The sequence below is a fragment of the Triticum aestivum genome, chromosome 2B (assembly GCF_018294505.1).
Source record: "Triticum aestivum cultivar Chinese Spring chromosome 2B, IWGSC CS RefSeq v2.1, whole genome shotgun sequence".
NCBI lineage: Eukaryota > Viridiplantae > Streptophyta > Magnoliopsida > Poales > Poaceae > Triticum > Triticum aestivum.
The window spans coordinates 7,199,882-7,212,117 of NC_057798.1; the positions used below are offsets into that span (position 1 = coordinate 7,199,882).

Genomic DNA, 12,236 nt, shown 5'->3' on the forward strand with positions numbered 1-12,236 from the left:
CATGTAACCCCTTGCTAAGAATCAATAAACCCGAATGTCACAAGATGGGGCCAGCGTGAAAATGCTGCTAATTTTTTTAAACCTTGTGTCAGTGGGAGAGGCTCCCACTAACCTTTCAATTAAATGGATAATGTCCAGAGAGTTACATATGTACAAGGGTCAGTCAGTGGATATCAGAGGGGGAGAGAAATGATACAAAACCAGCGAGAACAAACTACAACTAGCCGGGGTAATTAGAGTGATAAGGCAGTAAGTAGTACTCCTGAAAGAAACAAGCTAGAGGGAGGCAAACAAAGGAAATAATGAAGGGATGAAGGGTGCTTTTGGTCCTGTGCACTATCATAGCCATGTCATCCTTAAATCTGTTCCTCCAAGAGCCAAATGAGGGAGAAATCCCCCTGAAGGCATTTCTTTGCTTCCACACCCCCGGGCTGCAATAATAAAAATATCCATAAACATAAGCCCCCTCCAAGCTTCTCGGGCTGCAAGAAGAGTAGAAAATCTGTAGTCTTGGCGTGACCAAGAAAATTTCATGGCATTCCAACAGGCCCTCACAAAAGGACATGTGAAGAACAGGTCTGTGACTGTTTCCTTAAGGGGGTTACGGCAGAGTAGACAACTATAGTTGTTATCAGATAGAACATAGTGGCGTCTTCTCAGCATGTATCTTGTGTTCAGTCCATCCGCCATTAGGAGCCAAGAAAAACTTTCCATTTATTGGTACATTTAGATTTCCATATCCAGACGAAGGCATCATCAACAATCACATGCTTGAAACAAAATTCATAGTATTTTCTTGAAGCAAAAGATTTGTTACCCCAGAGGCACACCCAACCATCCTGAGAAGTACTGCTGGGGTCAATGCCTATCGTGATTTGCTGTAGGTCTCGAACTTCCTCCCTTGCTTGCAATGATAGGGGTTGATGAAAGATGTCTCCAAGGGTTGCCGAGTTGAGAAGTTTTTGTATGGAGATGTCTTTGTCCCTACTCCCTAGCATAAGAGAAAGCCCTCGGGTGTGATTCAGCTAGCAGAGCATTGTGCCATACAACCTTCCAGAACAAGGTTGAACCACCATTTCTAACCTCCACTTTAGTCACTCCTCTGAACACGTCTGATAATTCCATTAGATCGCGCCACCAAAACGATCCGCAACCATCCGACGCATGCGGGATATCATTGGCATAATGGGTACCTGTTGTAAAGTTTTGAAAAGTTGCTTCAGCAATCAGCAGTAGACCCTGGTTCTAGGCTTTCAGATTCATGATCCCGAGACCGCCCTTGTTCTTTGGATGGCAGATCACGTCCCAAGCTGCTAGCAAGTTATGTTTGGGCCCCTCATCTATTTGCTTGTTCCAAAAACAGTGCCTACGAAATATTACCCTCTTCAGTGGAATGTGACACAACTTTCCTCTTCTGAACCAAGTTACCAGTCATCGGTCAGTAGCTCATAATACCGTCTGCATCGGTCGGTAGCGACGGGGATTGAGGTCCATGGTCATAGTTTCGTGGAGATACTGCTACGAGGCTGTCGGATTTCGATGACCTCATGTTTTTATTCTCTTTCTTTTGACAGTTGCAAATGTACATGTTCATAATGTTCATTTTTGTACATGTTGCGCAAAATGACTTTTGTCCGATTATGTCACACAGATCATAATGTACATGTTGCGCAATTGAGTACATGTTGAATGGTGCTAGAAGCACGAGTATTTGATCTAACAACTTAAATCGTCACTTATGACAATTCCAATTTTGAAGTTGCTTAACATGCAGAAAACACAAGTTGCACTACATGGAAAGTACATCACCCAAGGGGAACTACAATTATGTTATGGCTGAAGTATAAATATGTTATCATTGAAAATACAAATTATGTTCAAAAGAACTCCATGGAAACCTATCAACTTCATATCTAGCTTTGAAGATAACTAAAGACACGAGGCTTGTGCGGTGAAAACTTTTTTTAATTTACAACCTCAGCTTAAGAGATATTTTAATTTTAAAATTTGGATCTTTGCAAAAAAAAAAAACTCGCAGACATGACTTACCATTCTCCTGATACAGTGAGAAAAACGCACCAATACTCTATGTTTTATTCCAAATTTCACTAACAGAGATTGTTCGGAAAAAAAATCGCAGCTTCATTCTCTTCTTGTGGATCTTAAATTATTAAATTATTTCAAGAAAAGGATACATCTGAGTGTGTAGGATGATCCAAACGAGAGTAACGGATCACCGAATCACACATATAATAAATCATTAATAGGGTTCCAAGAATTTATGCTGAAATACATACGATCGATTTAATTAAGCATGAGGCGGAAATTCTTGAAAGGAACAAATGACTAGTCGTATGCGTGCATGTAGCTAGACGGGGATGGGTCTCACGAAGAGGCTCTTGATAATGCCGTCAAGATGCATGCTGAATGTGAAGGCATCTTTCCTATCACCATAGTACACCGGCAGGCTGAGACTAAAGTTGATAACTCGTTGCACCACCGGGAACAGCTCACGGCGATGCTCAAATCGAGCTTGGTTGGTGGTCTTCCATTCATCTTCTATCATCGAGTTGATTACAGCAAAGGCGACCTTGTCTGTAACCTTATGCTCACTGATGTAGCAATCCACACAGTTGGCCACGTCCCCCCTATTGTTCCGGTGCTGCATTCATGCAAATAAAGATTTAATTATTTTATGAAGTTGATGCGCTCTTCATAAACCAAATAAAAAAAGAAGTTGATGCTGGGTCTAACTTTTGTCGGCTAAATCTATGTTCAGACAATAGATATATGTCTGTGGCAGAATATATAGAGTATATGTATGCTGCTAGATCTACTTCAGCGATAATGTACTCTCCACTATGAGGTCTTTAAAACACATGTGGGCAAACTAATGAAATAAGCTTATATTGTATGCATATCACAAATATTATGTATAACCTTTATCTCAAATCTTTAAATTTTGCCATGCCAATTTTCAGTGGTCGTATTATTGTTGATAACAGTAAAACTGCCTCTGCAATTTGCTCGTCTATGGGTTCACTTCCCCATTGGTCTTTAGGTGTCTGATATTTTTTTCTTCCAATTGCCACAACATTTCATCATTTCTTTTGGAATATCAATGCAAAAATCCATTAATTTACGTACTAATGCAGATGCTTTTATCTATGTTTTGGACCGATTATTCCATTAATTTACTAATATGTTTTTTGATAAAGTTATTCTAATTTGCAATTATCCTAACTTTGATATATATGGTTCACTTTAATCAAAGCTCAATCCTGCAGTGCATTGTGACAATAAGGAGAAGACCCCAGTACTTAGTTTGAGCTCTGATCTTCCTTAGTATTATTGGACGGTTTCGTGTAGAAATAATCATCCGTATTTAAAAAATATTTCTGATGCCGTAACCTCACTAAAATGCATGCCCATACCTAGTCTATCTATTCATATACTAATTAGAGCTTCCTAAAAACAAAATGTTAATCTGATTGAATTAAACAATAATAACTACCCCTCTTCCATTATTCCAAGTTTTATTGTTCATATTGCCTACAAAAGAAACTGCTCTTCCTTCATTTATCGTTTCCCTATAGCTATTTTATCGTTTGTCGGTTACAAAAGAAGCATTGTTCTTGATCTTCCCCTTTTTTTCTGCAACACAAAGTTCGGCCTATTCTTCTCCGCGATATAAGTAACTGTGGTCTTGATGATATTTTGACTTTCATTTTCGTTTTCATGGTGTTATAATTCTAATCAAATTGGGAATCAATGTCTTCTGTCATAGCAAAGAATTATTTTTCACAAGTGCTATGTACCTACTCTCTATGACCCCTTGATATTACTAATAAAAAATTGAGTGAAGATTAATTATGGTCAACTGAGATTCGTACCACTAAAATTGTATTCTTTTCTAACCTTGGTAAGCTTTCCAAGGTTTTTGTATTTGTGTCCCATTCCTTCACAATGTTGGGAACCATAGAGATATTTTTATTGATTTATTTTGGATATGGAGATTGCATCTTTCAATGCTATACCTTTCTGATTTACATACAATTTCTTTTCTTGAGTTTTATGTTGAAGGACCAGCTTGTGCATTTTCTTGAAATTTATGGATTAACTAAAGTGTGTATAGATAAATCATCAAAGTTCCTTACGTACTTTTCCCATTAAGATTCCGAAACCAGAGGTCCGATTGTCACTTTATTTCTCCCATCACACTACTCCAGTATGAATTCAATAGATATGGTATTCATGATGTTTCTTCCCATGCCACTGCCTAAGCTGGCAGTTTATTCCATTTTCTGAGGGAAAACTCCAAATTTTTGGCATGGTTAGCTTGGGTCAGAATATTTTTGAAGATAGTTGAGTTGCTATTATATTCATCGCTAGATATTTTATTTTGGGCATAGTATTACGAGTTTTCTCTATAAAAGGTCTATTGTCATTTGGTGACCATGCTATATTTTTCAGAATTAATCGTGTTTCTAGTGCAGAGTGATAGATACTCTTATATAGCTAGTCCGTGTGAATGCACGGTTTCGGGGCTAGTAATTCTAATTTTGTAAACATTGAGAGCATTCATAGAAAATAATAATCACATCAACATTTTAAATCTATATAGCATCAGGACCATCACAAAATAAAATTCAGTTATTTGGTGTCATAGGCGTAGATATTGTTTCGATAAACTTGATCAAACTTTGCGACCTTCAACTTATGACATGTTCTCAAGCGAAGTGATCGTGGTCATGATCTAATAAATACTTGAGTATGCTAGTAGTAGTATGCCAGAGATTATAGTTACAGATAATATATATGCACATAAGTGTGTACGTACTTTAGATGAGCCAGCAAGGTCATTCATTAAGCGCCCAATCTTGGCGCACGCCATGATGACATCGGGGTATCCAAGTGCCCACTCGAGTGCTCCTTTTGGCGCTCCATCGCCCATGCAAACCATCGTATACACACATAGCGTGGTGACGCCCGTGGACATGGCAGCCAGATGCAGTTTATCTTTAAAGTTTGGCTTGTGGTTCTGGTGTAACCACTCAGCTTCTTGGAGATAAAATTTTGACTGTTGTTGGAACTGCGTGCATAGACATGAGTAACAGTACTGATTAACAAAGAAATATTTTTAATTTTATTATTCAAAAGAAAACAGTACATCATACCACCTGATTTCTAATATAAAATTATAAAGTAGTGACATAGTTTTTAGACATATTTAGCTGTCAATTTGTGTGCATTTGAATAGATTGGTAGAAAAATAGTCTAAGGAATCATAAATTCTATAAAAAGGTAACATATGCCACTAATACAAAGATGTAATTAATATAGATAATTTTGTACCGTCTTCTTGATGTGATCAATCGGGTATCTACCATTAAGTGTCAACTCATCCTTGAACTCCCTAAAGCACATCAGAAGTTTATTATAGAACTTCTTCAAGTAGTCGGGCACAAGGGAAACAGCACTCACATTCCATCTGCATGAAAAAATGGTTAGTTGAAACAAGAATTAACAAATTCGACTGCCGTCGCAGGAATTAACCTTTGTTCTCCGGATACACAAAGCTATCAGTGAGAAAGAACCTCTGTATGGCTGCGTCTAGCTTCCGATACTCCACCAAGGTGGCACGAACGTCGTTGATGTCATCCAATAATGTGTGCACAAATGTGCACTTTGCAAAGATCATTCGTTCTAGAGAGTACTCTTCCTCATAGAAGACAGAGTAGCCCCAAAGGTAGCACTCCACCACACGATCCCGAGCAAAACTTAGCTCCACGTATGCTGACAGATCATTATACCACCTGAAAATCCATAAATAATTTTACATATTGATAAATAGTGTAGTATGTGCGTGTCTGTGCTTAGTAGTGTGGTATGTCAAAAAAGATGCTTGAGTGTGTGTGAGAGCACACATACTCTGAGATAGCTTTCAGCTGCTTCAAGTGGACACTCTGGAGGAGGTTAAATTCTAGCTTTGCAAGCTCTAGAAGAGTTGGATTGTACCCTACTTCTTTTTCGTATTCTGGCATGTATTGCAGTGCCTCCAACCTCCTGTAGGTCCTTGGCAGGGGTACATGCAAGGCACGCTTGACCTGCTCAGCTAAAGGGGAGACGAGGCTTGGTGCCAAAGATTCCAGATGATATTTCGTGAAAGAGATGGCCTCTTCGAGTAATGGCTCGCCATGGGTTAACACGTATGCTGCATTGTAGAAACATAAGAGTCCCTTTGGATCTTTTGTTATATCATGGTTAAACGTGCCATCTTCTCCTTTGAAAGTTTTGAACACATCTGCATGAAAAGTTAGTTCATTTACGTAATTGAACACATGAAAAGGTGATCTATGTTTATATATGAATATGAATACCTGGAGATGCCCAAAGTCCATGTTCCCGAAGAAGGCGGAACCGAAGAGAAACATCATGGAGATTAGAGCTATTGAATTCACTTCGATGGATGTCAGTTAGTGCAGTAGCCGTCTGTTCTTCAAACAGGTGTTCTATTCCTAGGCGTTGGACAACATCCACCAGTGTCATTCTATCTAAATTGTTGGTGCAAGTCCTAAACAATAAGAGAACATCTTTCTTCAGTTTATCTGTTCTGGTCTTCATCCATTCCTGTGAGCTCTGCATACATGTAATGGTTACCAGCAAACAAACTAGTCACTAATTTATACACTAGTAGTCATATTCCCTCGGTCCCAAATATAATCTGTAAATTTTTGTAAAGACGAACATTGATCAAATTTATAGAAAATACATCAGCATCTGGAGTCAAATATATTTTCATATGGTGTGTATTTAGATATAGTTAATGTTCTCTATTAAGTTGGTCAAATTTATGTGAATTTTGATTTTCGTGAAAACCAGTGTGCACTATATTATGGAATGGAAGAAGTACATGCAAATGTGAAAGTTAGAACAGAATACTCCTATAATTTATGACAAGTGACCCCATGAGACAATGCATGGACTAGCGGCCCCGAGAAAATGGAAGTAGCGCAAGAGCATGGTTAATAGTATAGTAAACAACCGGTTATATGAAGTCGACATGTCACATATAGTCAAGCAAATAGTCAACACGTATAATAGCTAGTTTCTAAATAGTACTACGTTATTAATGCATCACCTGCAGTACACTCTCATAATGTTTCTTGGAGTCCGTGCTATAGCCGGCTGTTAATCTACCGTCTGCTTCCCTTCTGTCTCATCCAACTCGGCATGAATATAATAGTTTAATCCAACTGAATGTACCTTATTATACTTGCTCTAAGAGCAAGTACAATAAGGTGACATAATCTGACTATTTGGACTTAAATATTACTCCATTCGTCCCAAAATAAGTGTCTCAACTTCGTACTAACTTTAGTAAAGAGTTTTACTAAGGTTGAGACACTTAATCTGGGACGGAGGGGGTATATCTTTGTTTAGTTGGAGGAGAGAGAAGACAAGAGAGAAAAGGAATTGGTTGTAGATTATTAGCCAGCTGCAGTACAAGCCCAAAGACACTTTGTGAGATTGTAAGGTGGGCCAACTATAAATAAAGCAGTACATATTTTAAATTTTCTATTGTACATGTCATCTATTAGATTGGCTCTGTATAACATGACAACTCCTTATATCCTATTGTTGTCTGTATAATTAACATGCCCTATGACCTTCCGTAGTATAGGTATCATATGGAGCACGACAATAGTTTGGTGCTGCCCGGGATAGCTGCCACCCATCAAGGTACCGTATGATGTCATAATATTGAGATTTGCGCTTCAAAGTTAAGAGAGTGGAACCGTGGAAGAACTACAAGATAATGAACCCTAATTACATACAAGTGGTCTGCGCTTATGAACTAGCACATCAGAGATACGATTTTCAGGAATTCTCCTGACTGTAATGATATATGTACATTTTTGTCTTTAACAAGGTAAGTACTGTTTAAACGACGGGCCATTTGTGCCTGTGTGATTCTGTGAGTGCAGACGGGCGTTTTCACCGTACCAAAGTGCCGGATTTCACATATCCTTCTGAACCATGTTTGTGTTTATTCGTTGACCTCAGAGCAAATATAGCATGGCAAAGAAGAACGGGCACAAGCTATTGGAGTTGATGCAATTTCATAGTGGCTAAAGCACTTCGCTGCTCACATACATTTAAGTCTTTGTAAAGATTACTATGAACCACATACAGATATCTATAGATGCATTTTAGAGTGTAGATTCACACATTTTATTCTGTATGTAGTCCGTAATATTTCTACAAGGTTGTCCAGACCTTGATAGATTGATTATTAGTTGGCTAATAATCAATCTATCAAGGTTGGCAAATCGGATCTTCAATGTCATGTCCCTGTCCCTGATAGTATTGGCACGATGCGGCAAACAGACAAATGAACAAATCATGTTTTACTATTTACTTCAACCTAATTAAAAAGGTCGCTGTCGACGGAGCTTCACAGATCTCTAGGAGGTAACGTGTGGTGGATGCCCATGGGACAACTATCCCCCGTGAAGAAATCAGAACTAAAGAGTGGATGCCTAGGGATCTATGTAGGTAGCTTTAAACATAGAAATGCTATTCACTCCGGCCGTAGGTCTAATACGTTTTTCAATGTTAACTGTTATCACGGGTCAGAAAAATAATATACAACATGCATGTTAGACGAAGTATATCATCGAATTCCTATGTGGCAAAAGATTGTAATGATATGATTTTTGTATGATACTCTCATATAGTAAAACAAATTAGCAATAATCGAAGGCAACCTCAAATAACATATTGGCCCTATATATTTGAACAGAGGAAGTTTGTATATGAGTGAGCACAATAAAAATTTACATATACTCAAGCTGAAGCAGGCATGCATACATTCAGTGGCTGTGGCTCGTATTTGCGGAAGAAGTCACTCCACACCGAGGGCTCGAAGACGGACGCCATGAGGAACGAAGGAATGTTTATGTGTCCTATGACTCCTATCTTGATGCCTTTACTAGTAAGCTCGCACTTATATATACACGCACAGACGAACACATAAAATAGCACGTGAGTAATTGACATACCAGCTAGCATATATAAGGGTCCTACAATATTTTGTCTTCCAGTGATGACTAGTACACGTAAGTAAGTCGGTAACAGGTACTCCTTCCGTCCCAAAATATAAGATGTTTTTAACACTTTCATAATGTAAAAAAATATCTTACATTTTGGAATGAAGGCAGTACCGGATAATTACTGCTCGTTTTGTTCCAAAATATATGATTATTTTTACACTATTGACGAAGGGAGTACTCTAGATGTCTAATTTTGCCTTTGTTGCCCCTTACAACCTGTAGGTGTTATTGTTTTGTTTTGTTTTGAGAAAGTCGGTGATAAACTAATAGTCCTGATTTTTCAGTACGTATATCAGTCATGAGATCCTTAATTAACTGAAATAAGCAAAATATTTTTTTTGTTTCTCTCTCAGATCAATTAATCAACAGTGTCAAGTAGTGGTTACCCTCTCTCGAACTAGGCTTTCACCCTGTTTTATATATAAAGTAACAACAAAACAAAGTACACGACCGAGTGATACAATATAGTGGGGAGGACCATTTACAAAGTAGATCACAAGATAACCATGAATCTAGAACAAGCCTAACACCTAGCTCCACGATAACACTCCCAAGAGGGAAACAATGCCAAGCATCACCATTGCCGAGTCCAACCAAACGAACTAGAGTTTTCACCCGGAGCCCTAACAGAAGGGAAGATCCATGACGACGTTTTCACGAAGCAAGCGACACCAATGGGTGCCGTCATCGCTAGCGCCAGAAACGTAAAGCTTTCGCTCGGAAATTCGCCTACACCACTTGAGGGTCCTGGTCGCCAGCGCAACCAGGGTCAGTTCATCCACACTAGATCCGAGCACTGTAAGAACATATCAGAGTCTCCCGCTACTACACCCCTTGTCCCACCACACGACCGAGAGGTGAAGCTACCACGGACACTACCGGAAGGATAACCTGGAGGCCGCCATCAAGGACCACCATCTAGACATACATGCCTCTAGGCACCTCCAATCATTCACATCACCACCACCCAACCACGATAGTAGATGCGAAAGGCACCTCCTTTCACCTCTAGCCCGACATCAGCCACCGGGCCCAGCTCAGCGCCTCCACCGTTGGAAGCATCCATAACACCATCCCCAGCCAGCCTAGGTGGGCCGGCGGGATACGACCCAGTGACTACCGACGGTCGCCGCCAAGCATGCTTGAACACCACTAGCTAAATCCATGATCTTCAGCATCGATCCATCTGATGACACAACAATGCCCAAAGAGCAAACTCAGACCGATGCCAGGAACAGGAAGCAAGCATGTGGACCATAACAGAAAGGCAAGCGCAAGCGTAGACCAAGACATCTGCCGACCCCCCTACACTAACACCAAAATGTATGTGGATGCCACCCAAACCAACCCACAGACCCCAACTCGACCTTGCTGGAGATGGCAAGGGATAGGTAGCGCCAATGGCCAACTGTCGGACAATGCCACTGGGAGGAGCAAAGACTACCCCACAAGATTTGACCGTTCAGATCCAGACGGGCATGCCCAAGGCAGCCGACAACTCCGACTGCCAGGGCTGCCGCAACAGGCCAGCCTTGCGCTCCTACGCGCGAAATGCCACCACCTCCAACCTTAATTCCGCTCCACCTAACACTTGGCGAACCCACCCCCACATGCTCGCAGCTAGGGAAGACAACCAACTGGAGTCATACACACGCCACAACCCCGACGAGTGCACATCCAGGCACCACCAACACCACCACCCCGCTGTCAACCACTATCAGAGGGCACAACCAAGGTCAACAATCCACTCCAACCATAGCTTGTGGCACTTGTCATCACCGGACACCAACCAAGGCCGGAGCTAGCCGGAGGTCGGCAGACCCGCCACCACCAGAGGGCACTGCAGCAGGGTGCGACCACTGGGCTAGCCACCCCCTGCAGCAAGCCGGAGCCCCACCACGACAGAGTTCAAGGCTGATCAAACCCTCTCGACAGTAGATCTGAGCTGCACCTGGGACCGCCTTCGTCGAGAGTAGGGCACACACTCCCACCTACATCAGCCACATCAGGCCACCGCCTGCATCCCGCACCCCTGCCGCCAGCCTCCGCCCGACCCTGACGGCCTGTGCCGCTTCGAGCAGGCAAAGGAATAGACCCCGCCGTGTCCTAAAATGGTCGGGCTTTGCCCGCTAGCACGCTAGGGCGGCGGCGAAGGGAAGGGGCCTCGAGGAGGGGCCGAGGTATGTGTGCTAGGGTTTACCCCCAGCGCTCGCGAGAGTGGATCGGGAGGGGTCGGGTGGGCCCTAGAAGCGGTTTATTATAATCACTACTCACCAATTCCAAATACCAGTGCTGAGTACGGAGGTGTGCTAGAGCATGTTTGCATTGGAGAAACTGAAACATCTAGCATTAAAGCATATCAATTAAGGGGTAATTATTGTTGAGCACTGGTTGTCTTTTGCGCGTATGATTTTTGTTGACCACAGTACAAAACAAACAGATACGCTCATACAAACGCATATACACTAATTACTATGAATGCACACACGCACACCCTGTCCCTATGAGCACCTCTGATAGACTGAGCCAGCGCATCATCTTGAGATTGACGAAGTCACCAAATGCCATTGTAGTCGACGAGAACATCTGCTCTCACTGAATGCACATTGCCTGTAGCCCTGAAATAAATAGAGACGAACCCTACCGGGCTGGCGATACCACTATGTTCCTAACCATACAACTACCGGTTGGTCGCCGGTTATTTTTTGTATTTGCACAAGTAACAAACATCTATGTTCCTGATATGGATACCTAATGCATGTCTTGGTCGCATGACTACCGTACTCCAGACAATGAATGCTCTAAGTGGAGAGTAACATACTACTACTTGGTAGTATGATCTGTATGATACAAAGTCCATAAAATTCATATGATATTATAGGTTAATATTTTAGATGGCATTACTTCTTGTTTCGGAATATATATTGTAGCAGTACAACATTTATTATGGTAAGATATCATGATATGATAATTCTAGCATCTTCTCTTTCTGAATTAATACTATGACATGTCATATGTCCGATTGGCATTCAATTGGGTTGCATGTTACCTATGATACCCCCACTATGGCGAGGGATCACACTGGCACACGCCTTGACAAACTTGATGTCATACATATAG

General features: G+C 41.1%; 1 protein-coding gene across 1 annotated transcript; it reads right to left on the reverse strand.

Moving 5' to 3' along the window:
* Positions 1-2,253: 2,253 nt before the first annotated feature.
* LOC123039875 (tau-cadinol synthase-like) lies at positions 2,254-8,973 on the reverse strand. Its single transcript, XM_044462866.1, has 7 exons — positions 8,875-8,973; positions 6,381-6,639; positions 5,932-6,304; positions 5,598-5,816; positions 5,356-5,491; positions 4,841-5,092; positions 2,254-2,662 (listed from the first exon to the last, which is right to left on the reverse strand). Exons 1-7 carry the CDS (start codon positions 8,941-8,943, stop codon positions 2,369-2,371), a joined length of 1,602 nt encoding a protein of 533 aa, XP_044318801.1. The 5' UTR covers positions 8,944-8,973; the 3' UTR covers positions 2,254-2,368.
* Between the last annotated feature and the right edge of the window lie 3,263 nt (positions 8,974-12,236).